This window comes from Miniopterus schreibersii (genome assembly GCF_964146895.1).
Source record: "Miniopterus schreibersii genome assembly, chromosome: 11".
NCBI lineage: Eukaryota > Metazoa > Chordata > Mammalia > Chiroptera > Miniopteridae > Miniopterus > Miniopterus schreibersii.
The window spans coordinates 45301875-45316654 of NC_138111.1; the positions used below are offsets into that span (position 1 = coordinate 45301875).

Genomic DNA, 14780 nt, shown 5'->3' on the forward strand with positions numbered 1-14780 from the left:
TTCAACAAATACTGGAACAACTGTTTAGCCATATGGAAGAAAAATAAATTTTTTATCCTTACTTCAGATAACACACAAAAATTAATTTCAAATGGACCATAGACCGAATGATAAAAAATTTCTAGTTTCCTATTAGTCATTCCTACTTGGATGCTTAAATGTTTTCATCCTAACTTCAAGCTTATTAAAAACTGAAGTTCACTGATCTCTCCTCACATTATGGACTCAAACTCTTCTTTGTTCTTTGCTGGTTCCACCACTTCACAAGTTATAAGGATAGCATATTGTTTAAGAGCATAAGCTCTAGAGCCAAATTGCCTATGTTTGAATCCTGACCACACACAGCTCAAACACTGCCTGACCTTGGGTAAATTACTTAATCTCTCTGTGCCTCAGAATAAATGTTGAATACATATCAGGTACTTAGAGCTAAACCTGGCAAACAGTCACACTACATAAAGGTTAACCACTCTCTTTTTAAATCTTATTCTTATTGCTACTATCACTATTATTACAACTATGTCCTGATTCATCTTTGTTTCTTCCTTGTTCCCCCTGTATCAAAGAAGGTACTAATTCCTGTTGATTGTTCCTGGAACAATCTGACCTCTCCCTATTTCTGGACATCAGTAGTGGAGATCTAGACTACTATAGCCTCCTTCCTACAGGCCTTCCTTTTCTTTAATTTCTTGCTATTCCAATCTATTACACACTATTGGGTTCCCAATTAACCACCATTATAAAAAGTGTGGTGGTGGAAAGTCTCAAGGTCAAGTGTTAATCCTACAAATATCAAAGCAAGCTACATTTATTTCTATGAGAGGAGCAACAACATATTATAAATTGCCTTTGAGTAGAATTAGCAAAGTTCCCTATTACATCAGTAATCACTCCTAACATAGTTGAAGATTTTATTTAGGATAAAAATCACCAGTCCTTTTGAGTACTCACCTGTTTGGGTCCTAGTCTCTTTTGTTTTAAGTAAAATGGTTATAAGTGCCATCAGTCTATGCTTCCAGATCCTAGAAGGTAACACTAATTGAGCACAGCATTCTTTCCTGATGAGCCCAGAGTAAGCATAGTTATCAAGGAAATTAATACCAGTGGAGGAACTGGCAGACCTATGTATTGTTTTGAACTACGTAATCTCTGGAGTTTCTCCTAATTTTAAAGGTCTATGAGTCTATCCTAAGTTATACAAATCTATATAAAATTCCTCTAGTTTAAAATTAATAATTTGAAAGAAAATCTAGAAATCTAGAAAGCATTCTGAAATCTTTTATAAAAATTATTTTTGTATTGCTTCAAAATAATTTGGTTTAAAATTTAAAACTGTATTTTAAAACAAATTTCATTGTGATATTTCATTATAAATTCAGACTTTGGTGGCAATGCATTTTGGAACACTATTAAAATGAGCCCAGAAATTTGATATGGGCATACAAAAGTTACACAGCTACTCTTTGAAAGTAGGTCCTGAAAATTTGAACAACATGAACTTAATTTTTTTTAACATTTACCTTTTTTCTTCTTTTGCTCTCAGCTGTTCTTCCTGTCTCAAAACTTGAACCATTATAGATTCAAAAACTCCACTTGTCAAGCCCGCCAAACTTCGCGGTGTTGACCGACGCCTTGTTGAAGTACATGCAGTTCCCTTCTCATCCTCCAATCCATAATAGCCTCTAGATGTAACTGCTATCGTTGTCTTTTCTCTCAAGTGCCTTGGAGAAGAATAAGTCAATTCACAAGGTCAAATCTTGTGGGTAAGCAATAAACCCCCTTAACCAGCATCTTAAGAAGAATTCCTTTGCTAACTACACAAAAACTAGTTATGCTCTAGATTTTTATTCTCCCTATATAATTTTTAATTTTCCGTACTTATCTCATAAAATCACTGAGTGATAGTTCCTTCCCTACATTTAAAAAATATGTAAAACTAAAGCATTAAAATTAAGGATTAAAGCACTATCTTTTTAATGAAAACAAGTTTTCTGTTAGCAAAATTATATGTAGCTTATCTTTATATCTCTTCATATATTTCATACTACCTATCACTGGTGTGGGAAAATGTACAATAATACAAAAAGATTTTGGGAGAGAAAATTTATGACACATAAACACTTTGAAGAAATTATAGATAAATGAAGCATTAAAATATACAATTTTAAGTTGTATTACAATATACAATTGTAAATTTGGAAATCGTCTGATTATAAGAAAAACCTAAGAATCTAGATTTCCTCTTCAACCTCACCACAAATGTTTCCCTACTTTATAATATTTTATTAATATAATAAGGTATTAACCTAATTTTTAAAGATATTGATGAAAAAGTTTCTCAACAATTTGCTTAAAACCATTCACACTGGAAAAAGAAACATTACATTAAACAAAGTTTTTTAAGTCTAGACTAAAAAATGACTTCTGGATTTGTACCTGTATGTGTTAACTGTAAAAAGCATCAGAAAAACAAACATCTGCTCTTCTAACTTTGTAAAGTCTGCCAGTCTGAAGGTTTTGTACATGTTGTTTCTACAGTGGCAAAATCAAGTCAATACTCAAAGTAAGCATTCAATATGTTATATAAGAATTTATACAAATTCAAAGTTGACCCTGTAGTCATAATTTCCTGCTTTCCTATACGTCTTAATAGAAGATAGTCTAAAAAAAATCACCAAAACATAAACCTTCATGGCATGAAGTACAATCAAACTCCTGTCCATCTTGGACTACATTCGCAGTGGTTTATTACTCTAAGTTAAGAAAAACTTAACAATTTTACTCTCAGGCCATCTAGGTCCCACAAATGGTATGATTGCAAGCTTCTACTGAACTATGGCATTATTATGTGTTTTCTCTGTTATAAGAAGATAATATTTTAACTAATTCAGCTTTAGGTAGGGAATGAACTTTTAAACTGGTTTTCCAATAATTCTCAAAAATTTGGGCTAAACTATCCATAGTTTTCAGGCTATGATTCTTTCATGCACAACAGCATTACACCTGTATGATGGCTAATAGGCTGAGAGTAAGCAATGTGGGCCCAAGGAAAATAAGATGACTGGCAATAACAGATCTGAATGGATATACTTGGGTTCATCTTAGTATAGTTTTTATTGGTGAACTAAGTACATCTGTAATGATAATCACTTCCTCATCAACAGTAATAGAAGAGAAAATTAATAACTAATATTACACCAAAACATTATGACTTCTCAGAGGTCACAGTGTATGTTGAGAATTGGAGATAAAGAGAGTTGAGGAAAATAGTAAGTCACATGGGTAAATTGTTATGTAAAAAAGTGAGAAACTCAATTTTATCCTTTAACTTCATTCAGTCTTCTAAACAGAGAAGATGAAATTAATAAACTACTTCTTTAACAGTATTTTCTCAGAACAAAGACCAAAGAGAAAATAACCTTTATTACTTATCAAAAATAAAAATTTATAAGCTTTAATACTTATTTATAATTTAAAAATAAAACAGAAAACTATGTTTCTCTCATATCAACAAGATAAAAAGACTGATACTACTCAGTGTTGGAGGGGGTTTTAAGAAAGAAAAATTCTCACACATTAGTGGGTGTGTAAAATTGGCACAGCATTTTTGAAAGTCAATTTGGTAATAATCATTAAGATTTAACATGCACATATCCTTTTACGCATCATCCTTCTAGGAATTTACCCTATAGATATATCTCCACAACTGTAAGCAATAAACACACACGCACACACGCACACACACACACACACACACACACACACACATGCAGTACTGTTTGTTATTTAAAAAGAACTTGAAAACATAAATATCCTTTGATACAACACAAATTAACTAAGGTAATGTACCCACAATAAGAAATAGCATCCACCTATTATAAGAAATTAGGTAAATCTACATGTGCTCACTGTAAAAGATGTCCATATCACTCTGCTGAATGTAAAAGCAAAGTTTCTGAACAAAATATATTTTTTGACCCAAAAGGAATTATATACAAGTATATATGTAAACATACATATGGCACCGAGTAGTGTGTACATGGACGAGTTCAAATACTCACCCAGACAATTGCAATCTCTTCATGACAGTTCTCTTGGCTTCTACTCTCATCTCCCTAAAATCTACTCTGCATGCAGCAACCCACATAATCCTTTTAAAAGGTAATCAGATCCTGTCATTCCCTGCTCTGTCTCCTCCAAAGCCTTCCAATTACACTTAAAATATAAAGTTCTGATGGCCTAGAAGACCTAGTGTGATATGGCCCTTACCTACCTTTCCAAACCTCATTTTCTACCATTCTGCCCTTAGATCTTTGTGTCCTGGCCACAAAAGTCTCGTTATTCTCAGTCACACCAACATCGACTTTGCACCTGATCTTCCTCCTGGAAGGCCTTCTTTCCCCAAATATTTGTATGGCTAGGCACTATCACTTCATTCAAATGTCTATTCAAACGCCAGAATACCTGAGAGGACTTCCCTGACCACCATAACTAGTAGAGGATCCCGTCACTCTCTATTTTAACATGATTTCTTTTCCTTCATGCTACTTATCACTACATTGCATCATATAATTATTTAATTGGTAATTAAATCTCCCCACCAGAATGAAGGTTCTAGGAGCATAAGGGCTTTGTTTAGTTAATGGCTGTAGCTTCAGAGTCTCGTGGGGGGGGGGGGGGGGAAGGTTTGGAAGAATACAAGCCAAGTGGCTTATTTATCATTTTAAATTTATATACGTAATTAAAGTTGAAGAATTCCCATCATCTATTTTGTCCATAGTGCAAAAAAAAACACCCTGTTAAACATTTGTAACTAAATACTTGAGTTTCATTTATCAGGGAATAAAATGCAGTAAAAAATAAGTCTTACCTTCAAAGAGAATTGTCAGATAATTAATCAATAATCAAATAATACACTAAAATAACTATCTTTTTTAAAATTTGTTTTTTCCCCTGCCTATTAGGAAAATTATTTCATGAAGTCAGTCTGATAATAGTTTGAAAATAACAAATTGCTAATTATAAGCAAAAGCTAAGCAATAATTACAGTTGATTTACTGAGTTTTATAGTTATCTTTTTTCCCCCACAAAGCATGAAAGGTATTTTCTCTGTTGTTAATACATTCCAAATCTCAGAATTCAGAGGCTCAATTCTGTTTAAAATTATTAAAATAAGTATTAAGAAGGAAGTGATTTGATATTAATCTTTACTTATGGTTAATATATGGACTAATACTGACTCCCTAGTAAATACATATAGCAAGGTTTCTACTATTATGATGTTGTTGTGTCACTTATAAAAATTGTATCTGTACAATTAAAACTTAGAAACAGAATTATCTAACCTACTTAAAAATATTCTAAAGTTTCAGTCACTTTTTAAAAAATCCATTACTTAAAAATATTAAAATGCAACTATAGCCCTCAGGGGTACTGGCAAGAGAGAATACTAAAAATGAGGTGATAGTTAATGAAGACACTATTTATGAATGTACAGGCAAGATTAAGGAAACTATGAAGGGATGGTGAGGCACTCCTGGGCTAGTCACGGAGCCATCACACTCTAGGCCCAATAGGGGAATGAGAGGCAATAGTTACTGGAACTGAGAGAGCTGTAATTGTAGAAGAGGGCCACACAATAATAAAGCAGTTACTGACAACCTGCAGCCTAGCAAAGAGAAAGCTGTTAGAATAAATATCCCTACCTCCCTGTCCTGTCAGTGCCTCCCACTGACTGACCCCAATCAGAAGCCAGAGAATAAGGCAGACCAGTTGATGCAGTCCTTAGAAATAAGCCTCTTGGGGTGCAGTGCACAGGTGGAGAATGGATTTGAGGAGGCAAATGAAGATTATTCAGCACAACAAGACCTTGTATTAGTTTTTAAGAGCAACTCAATGAAATTAGGAAAGACAGAACTTTTACTGGTAGATTTCAGCAAAAACTTTTTCATGTTTGATAGATATGCTTTATATGTAGTCAGCCTGGCCTGCAATGGCCTTCTTCCATCTGGATTTATGTATACTTATGAGTGCTGAACTACAAAAATCATTAAAACCAAGTACCAAAATAAATCTAACTTAAAACAAGTCCTTCAAATGGCTCTACAGCCAAGTATTAAACCATGATTTTCAAAACTAATGAAATACCATAATAGCCTCACCAAAATAAGCTTTTGTAATATTAATATTTTAAAATTACTTACAATATGCTTAATCTCATATTTTAAGTATCTAGTTTAATGTTTTATGCTTTATAATATAGAAAACATAATAGTATATAAATATGTAGATATGATTTATAAATAAATATGCATACAATGGGGTATATTTTAAAATTTTTTCTGCTTAGAAGTCAAATTATAAAAGTCTGGAGACCACTACTTTTATCTGCAACTATACAGGGTGTCCCAAAAACATGTATACACACTTTAACAGCTGACAGCTCAACTGATGTTTCTTTCTTTTTAGCCAGACTAAGCTATGAACAAAGGAAATTTATCCTGAAATGCTACTGGAAGTTTGAAAATGCAACTGAAGTACAAACACTGCCCTCTCAAAATGTATACATACTTTAACAGCTGATAACTCACTAAACTGTCACTCCTTTTCAGGTTTAATTGATTTGAAATAATCGGTGAAGCCAGACTAAGCTCTGAACAAAGAAAACTTATCCACTAGACTTTTTTATGGGGATACATAAGAGATAAAAGTTTACGGTACAAACAGGCAACAGTGGAATTGAGTGCGCACAAACACTGAACAAAATGATTCCTTTTTTTTTTTTTTTTTTAATATATCTTTATTGATTTCAGAGAGAGGAAAGGAGGGGAGAGAGAGAGATAGAAACATCAATGATGAGTCATTGATCAAGCCTGCAACTGGGCATGTACCCTGACCGGGAATCAAACCCCAATCGCCTGGATCCTAGGTCCACGCTCAACCGCTGAGTCACGCCCGGCCGGGCAAAAATGATTCTTGATATTTGTGGTTCCATTGCTTCAAGTTATCAGCAGTGCCTGGCCCGGAATGGTCATCAGTTTGAAAACAAGCATTGACATACAAAAAAAGATACACTTCTGTAGATTCTTTTAAAATCTGAAAATGAATTGAATGTTAATAAACACTGACTTTTTAAAAAAAAACCTCACCAGCGGATATTTTTTCCATTGTTTTTCAGAGAGAGTGGAAGGAGGGGGAGAGAGAGAGAAACATCAATGTGAGCCATGCATCGATTGGTTGCCTCCTGCACATGCCCTGACCAGGGCCGGGGATCAAGCCTGCAACCAAGGTATGTGCCCTTGGCTAAAATCGAACCTAGGACCCTTCAGTCTGTAGGCTGAGCCAAACTGGCTAGGGCAATAAACACTAACTATAATCATTCGAAGTGTGTATACATTTTGAGGGGACATCCTATATATTGGATACCCAAAAGAGTTGTTGGTAAAAAGAAGTCTTCATACCTACTAAAAGAGCATTTATCACAGACTAGTAAACTTATTTCCTACTTGATCCTCTTTACCATCTACTCTCCCAGTTGTTTCTCTATTGCTCCTGTATTTTTAACTTATCTTTATCCAGACCTCCAGTTCCTTGTTTGATTCCTTCATTTGCTCTAACATAATCCAGCCTCTTTCAGCTATTCACACAGATAACTAGTTGGGACTCATCATATATGACTAACCTCTTCGCTTATCTCATCTCCCTTAATCAATTATCTTTCTGGCTCAGGCACCCAACCTCTCTCATGCATCTCAGCCATAAAAACTCCTTCACTCCTATACTTACACTACTAAGCACTGTGGGAAAAGTCCCACCTTAAAGTCTGTTGTCTACCTGTAATCTAAACTGGGCTCAACCATGTCTAAAACCACTTCTTTGAAGGAAGTCAACTTCCTCATTGGTTTTCCATAACAAAAATTTCAAATGCCATCTTTTTTCAGTTTAAAATTTTTTTTCCCAATTATAGTTAACATTCAATATTATATTAGTTTCACATGTACAGCATAGGGGTTAGATATTTATATAAAGTTATTCCCCCAATAAGTCTAGTACCCACCTGCAAATGCCATCATTATTTAAAAACTTTAGCCCACTGCTCATCATCACTTGGCAGCTGACTCTGCCATTTATTTCACAGACAAAATGGTAGTTTTAAGAGCTCCATTAACTTCCTGTTTCTCAAAAAACAAAATTGTCTGAATCCAAACAAAATTATCTAAATGCAACTTTAAGATGCTGTGAAAAATGCGCTTCCCATCCTCTGATCAAAAAGTGATTCCGCTATAGGTTTTCAGAATTTGTATTTCATTAATTATCTTTTGCATCTTCAACCTGAACCTGCTAGTTGCCTTTAGCATAAAAATACATCAAAGTTTATATTAACAACAAACCATAACTCTTGAAAAGAGTCACATCTAAACTGCTGGTCCATTTCACCTTTCATTCACACCTTAATCTGGCATTCGCATGCATCTCCTCCACCAAAATTAGTCTCCTAGTTATGAAATTCAATTGATATTTTTCAGTTCTTATCTACTCAATGTCTCTATACCATCTGATTACTCTTTTGTCAAGCACTTAACCTGGACTTTGCAGAAAGGGCAGTTTTGGATCAGTAAGGAAAGAAGAAAAATAGTAATTAAGGAAAACATTCATATTATTCAAATTCATTCATTCAAAATATTAAATGAGCAGCAAAGGATTCAGCAATGAGCACTGTGACAGTTTGTATATACTAAGTGAAAAGTATAAAAATCAAAGATGGCTTTAATATACTTAGGTTGAAACAATGGTGACACCACTGGAAAAGAATGTGAAAGTTGAAAAGAAAAATAAAACAACTGGGAAGCAGACCTGAGTTAGAAATATGTACTTAGTTTTTAACATTTTGAGATAACAGTTGCAGAATAAATTGGAAAAATTATTTGGACATAAACACAAAACTAAGACAAAAGGGAAAGCTCAAGATACTGTTTTAAGAGTTCTCATAATAAAGTTTTAATAAAAAATGATTTCTCCAGAGAAATAAATATAGGGAGATACAATCTAAAGGCATAACTTTAGGGATTATCCAGTTATAAGGAGAAACACAGCTAAAGAAGAGAAATACTGAAAAGATAAGTTAAAGAAATAGTTTAAGAAACAGAGAGGCCAAAGAAGAAAAATTTCAAATACTAAGTGATCTACACAATTTAATTCTCTAGACAGATGGAGAAAGGGCTAAGTAAAAGCCAAGGATTAAGCAGTAAGACATTCATTAGTAAAATTCAAGAGGGCAACTTCAATAAGGAATTAATTGCAAAGATCCTTATAAGTTAAAAAAACCTTTCAAGGCCTTTGTGGCACCAAATAAATGACTTAATTCCCAAAAGAACAACTGAAGACCATCATAACAAATTTTTAAAAAACTAAACATTTTGCTTAGAATAAATTTCCATTTCTTGATTTTGTTCTTCTAATTTAACTAAGGCACAAAGGTAAACTTTTTAGCTACATTGAAATGGTATTTTGAAAGTGCTTTACCAACCTCAACAACTTTGATAAGCATTTTTAATAAGTTAGGACTGTTCTGCTGAACAAACATTTTACTACCATGACAGCTGTTCTTCACCATCCAGAAGCAATCAGGAGTTCTCAGTAAAGGCAGAGCAGAAGGCTTCTTAGGTCACTAACTCTCATACAATCCAGTTATGTTCATGTTCCAATGAAGATGCTAAAGTTGTGACAAGTCTACAAAAAGGGGGCTGATAGATAGCTTGGCTTCCTATTGTTGGCCAACTCCCCTAAATATTTGCCAAGTATTGATGAGGCTTTAAGGTAGAAGACTGTAAATTCAGCACACTTTCAGATTCAGACAATGGCACAAAGAGGAAAGGCAGGAAAGCTAGGGCTAATCTTGCTACTGCCTACCTGAAAAAACAGGTCATAACAAAGAGATGCACGAGCCCATCAAGAACTGAAGGCATTATAGTGCCTGCAGAATGGAAAGAATATCATTTTTATTCCCCCACAAACCAGTAATTTCTATTCTTCTCTCACATATTTCTTATGTCAAGTGACCAAAACATGAGTGATACAAACGTTGATTCCACTGTACTATTAAAAAATATATTATTAAAAGGTATATTATATTATTAAAAAGTACCATGGAAAAATAAAAACATAAAAATTTCATTTCTGGAAAATTCAGAAAAAGAAAAATCATTTGATGGAGGACTCATCCTACCATATATTAAAAAGGGGGTGGTGGGATTGACCAAAGAATTTATATGCATATATGCATAACCCAAGGACATGGACAATGGTGTAGTGAGGGACTGGGGAGGACGGTGGAAGGGGTAGAGGGGGTCAGTGGGGAGAAGAGGGGACATCTGTAATATTTTGAACAATAAAAAAAATTAAAAATTAAAATAAAAAAATAAAATGGATTTTATAGTTACAGTATTATATAAGTTTAATACCAGAAGATGAACAGTGAGACATACCAACAGCACAGTGAAGAGAAGTCAAAAATAGATCCAAATAAGCAGGGTCAGGATGAGCCAATGGGACCACTCTTGAGGCAAGCAACCAGGAAGACATGAGGTGAGGTACGGCCAGCAAGCAATGGGACCGTGTTGCGAGGTGTGGGGTGAGGCCAAATGTGAGCAACAGGGACCCAGAGGACATCAGGTGAGGGGATGGCGGGGGGGGGGGGGGCACATGAGGTGAGAGAAGGGTGGGGAACAAAACAAAACAAAAAAATCCAAAAACATCAGGAATTTAATATATTATAAAAATGGTAAATAAAATCAATAAAGAAAAGTGATGCTGTGACAACTGGCTGGACATGAGAGAAAAGTAAAGCTGGATTTCAACCTTACTCCTTGATCAAAATAAATTTCAGACAGATCCATTCCTTTGTTCATTTGTTCACTTATTCCTTCATTCAGTATTAATTTACGTGTCAGCAGCAACACTTACAGGCACGATTCCTGTCCTCATTAAACTTACATGCTAGTAAAAAAATATACAGCCCAGGTGGGCGTGGCTCAGCAGTTGAGCATCGACCTAGGAACCAGGCGATCTGGGTTCGATTCCTGGCCAGGGCACATGCCCGGGTTGCGGGCTGCAACCGATCAATAACTCTCTCATCATTGATGTTTCTCTCTCTCTCTCCCTCTCCTTTCCTCTCTCTGAAGTCAATAAAGATATATTAAAAAAAGAAAAAAGAATATAAAAAAATATACAAAAAGTGAACAAATGTGTGCATACATATATAAGCTGTAAATATAAGTCAAATATTATCAATTCTGTGAAAGATAGTCAAGAATAATTTCTCTGAGGAAGTGAAAGGAGGAGAAGCCACCATGACAAAACCAAACCAACCATAACAAACCAAACCAAAACAAAAAAACCTTTGGAGATAGTGTTCTAGATAAAAGAAAATACAAGTATAAAAGCCCTCGCTTGAGAAATGGCATGGCAAGTATATAAAGAACAGTAAACAAAACTCCTTACTCTACTCTAGCCTAAGTGCTGCTGAAGTGCTTTAAGCAGAGTGCTTCCTTCTCTTAATGTATATATATATTTTTATAACACTTTATTAAATTTATTGGGGTGACAATGGTTTATATGAACATATAGGTTTCAGGTGTGGGTTTCTATGTTACAAGATCTGTATATTGCTTTATGTGCCCACCACCCAAAGTGCCCCTTATGCCCCCACCCCCTTCCCTCTGGCAACCACCACAATGCTGTTTGTATCCACAAGATTCAGTTTTATATCCCACATATGAGTGAAATCATACGGTACTTAGCTTTTTCTGACTGACTTATTTCACTTAGCATAATATTAATGTCAATCCTACCACCACAGGTATCTAAATGCTCCCTTCTTTAAATCTTTTATAATCTTATTCTCCCCAGCCTCTCTCAGGTAGAAAAACTCCTTTCCCTCAATCCCTATAGCTCTCGTTCATAAGCAGGAAAGCACAATAGTTAAGTACCTGGGCTCTGGAGCCAAACAGTCTGGATTCAAATCCAGGTCCTGCCACTAACTAGGTTTGGACAAATTAGTCTTTTGTGCCTTATCTCTTCATTTGTAAAGCAGGTTGTGTAAATCATTAATTACTTCAAGAGTTGTTGTGGGGATTAAACAACTTAATATAGGTAAAGCCCCAGAGTGACACAAAGGCACTTAATAAATGTTAACTATTACTAAAATTATGATAAAAAATGTAATTTCAAACTTTCTGCTGGGCTTTTGTATATTAAAGGCAGCCAAGACAGGCTCTGTTTCTACTTGTTCTACTTTGGCAAATTATGAGTTCTGTTGAAGAGGATAGTCATAAAACATACTAATAATAATACTGGAAAGTTAGCTAACTTGTGTGATCAGAAACATAAAAATATATTTTAACCTATATTTTTAATACATATTTCACAAACTCATCAAGGCATGACTGATAACTTCAACTTACTTTTTGATAACTTAGGCTAATTACTAGTGAAAGTGGTCTGTCATTTTTTTGTTGGTAGTCAAACAAAGCAAAAGGTAGCTTAATCCATATGGCAAAAGTTAAAATTTAGAAGAAAAAAAAATACAGATCAAAAAGCAAAACAGCCCTGGCCGGTATGGCTCAGTTGGTTGAGCATCGTCCTGTGCACCAAAAGGTCACTGGTTCGATTCCTGATCAGAGCACATACCTAGGTTATGGGTTCAGACCCCCCAGTTGGGGCAAATGTGATATTTCTTTCCCTCTCCCTTTCTTTTTTTCTTTCTCTCTCTCTCTCTCCCTTCCTCTCTCTAAAATCAATAAACATATACTCAAGTGAGGATTAAAAAACTAAAAAACAAAAGGCACATTACAGAGTTCTACTATTGTTACCCTATTAGTGTACAGTCCCACATGTAACAATTTCACATGTAACATATGATTAACAATAAGTAAAATCAAATCTAATAGGTGATAAGCAGAATATAAAACTACATATGGCAAATCCAAATTTTGTATTAAAATTTTGTATGTGAGTAAATAATGCATATGTATATAGATGAGATCAAGAAAACTAACAAGTAGAAAGATTAAAGACGGCGACGGACTGAGTGGAAGCCACACTGACACTCTCCCTGGACCAAACTGGAATTACAACTAAAATATAGAAAAGCCATCCTGAATAATCAACTACAACTGAAGACTAGTTGGAGAACACCCTCTTAACCAAGGAGGAACAGTGGAGACCAAAGAGAGAATGGTAGGAAATGCAGAGGCACAAGAGGGCTGGCTGGGCTACCACACCCAGTAGCTAAAAGTCTGGAGGGAGATCTCAGCTATGGGGGGTTCCCACTGAGGACTCTAGGGCCTAAACCCCAGGCTGGGCTTCCCAGCCAGAGCACCAGAACTGAGAAAGGGGCCCACAGAACTGGCCGTGAAAAACAGCTGGCTTTCTGTCTGCCATGGAGAGACGGCTGGAAATGCAGGCACCCTGTTAAAGAGCCAACACACAAAGTTTTGCATGCACCCACTCACCTCGGGCTCCAACAGAGGGAGGGCAGAGAGAACTGGAGCTGTGTGAGGAGAATCTAGGGTTGTGGGCTCTGGAGACAGAGCTCAAAGGGCACCCCTCTGGATTCCTGTGCTGAGTCATTCCCCCATACTGCAGAGGAAATCTTTCTTGGGCAGACATTTACCTTCTAGCAGCTTTTGCCTGAGGGGGAAGCAATAGCCCCACCCTGCTGGAAAACATTTCCCCTTACCCCAAGGAATTTCTACAGCCTGAGCCTCCTTAAGAGGCTGATAACAACCATCTGCCCCATCCTGTGGAGTTTCTACAGCCTGAGGCTCATTAAGAGAATCAGATTAATCAATCTGCAGGCACAGGAAGACCTCAGAGTGCTTTGAGTCTTTGCCTGATGTGCTTCTGGACCCAGGCCTTGGAAAAGCAGACTTTGGTGTGCATCTTGGTCCTATCCAAAGGCACCCAACCCCAACAGAGGGGACCTCAAGCTGTGGGTTGATAGCTCCAAACAGGGTACTCAAGGCCAGTCACAAAGCATCTGACATTGGCCTGCACCAGAGACCTTCTAAAGAGGCTGAGAGCCCTAGCAGGCCTACCTAATACATAGGAACAAACCCAAATAAGCAGCCAAAATGGGGACACACACACACACACACACAAAAACAAGCCTCCAAGTGAAAGAACAAGAGAAGTCTCCAGAAAAAGAGCTAAATGAAACGGAGATACGCAATCTATCAGATACAGAGTTCAGAATACTGGTTGTAAGGATGCTTAACAGCATGAAAAAAGATACAGAAACTATGAAGGAAATGAAGAATGACATAGCAGAAATAAAGAATGCATTGGAAGGAATAAACAGCAGATTAGAGGAAGCTGAGGATCAGATCAGTGAATTAGAAGACAGGGGAGAAAAAAATCACACAATCAGAGATGCACAAAAGACAAAAAATTTAAAAAACAGGAGGACAGTCTAAGGGAGCTGTGGGACAACATGAAACGTAACAATATTCGCATCATAGAGTGCCAGGGGAGGTCAAAAGTAAGCAAGGGTTAGAGAACCTGTCTGAAGAAATAATGGCAGAAAACTTCCCTAACCTGGTGAAGGAAAAAGTCACACAAGTTGAGGAGGCACAGAGAGTCCCAAGCAAGAAGAATCCAAAAATGCCCATGCCCAGACACATCATAATTAAGATGCCAAGAATTCAAAACAGAGAGAGAATATTAAAGGCAGCTAGAGAAAAGCAATCTGTTACTTACAAGGGAGCTCCCAAAAGGCTGTC

At 36.0% G+C, this 14780-nt stretch overlaps 1 protein-coding gene across 3 annotated transcripts in view; it reads right to left on the reverse strand.

Moving 5' to 3' along the window:
- Positions 1-14780, reverse strand: part of BRD10 (bromodomain containing 10) — an 83023-nt gene that overhangs the window by 60782 nt on the left and 7461 nt on the right. For 2 of the 3 annotated variants that reach the window (XM_081152354.1, XM_081152353.1), the window contains exon 2: positions 1521-1721. The exons of the other annotated variant lie outside the window; for it this stretch is intronic. In XM_081152354.1, the coding sequence (XP_081008480.1) occupies positions 1521-1721 (201 nt within the window). The remainder of the gene's footprint in view (positions 1-1520; positions 1722-14780) is intronic. 3 annotated transcript variants of the gene reach the window in all.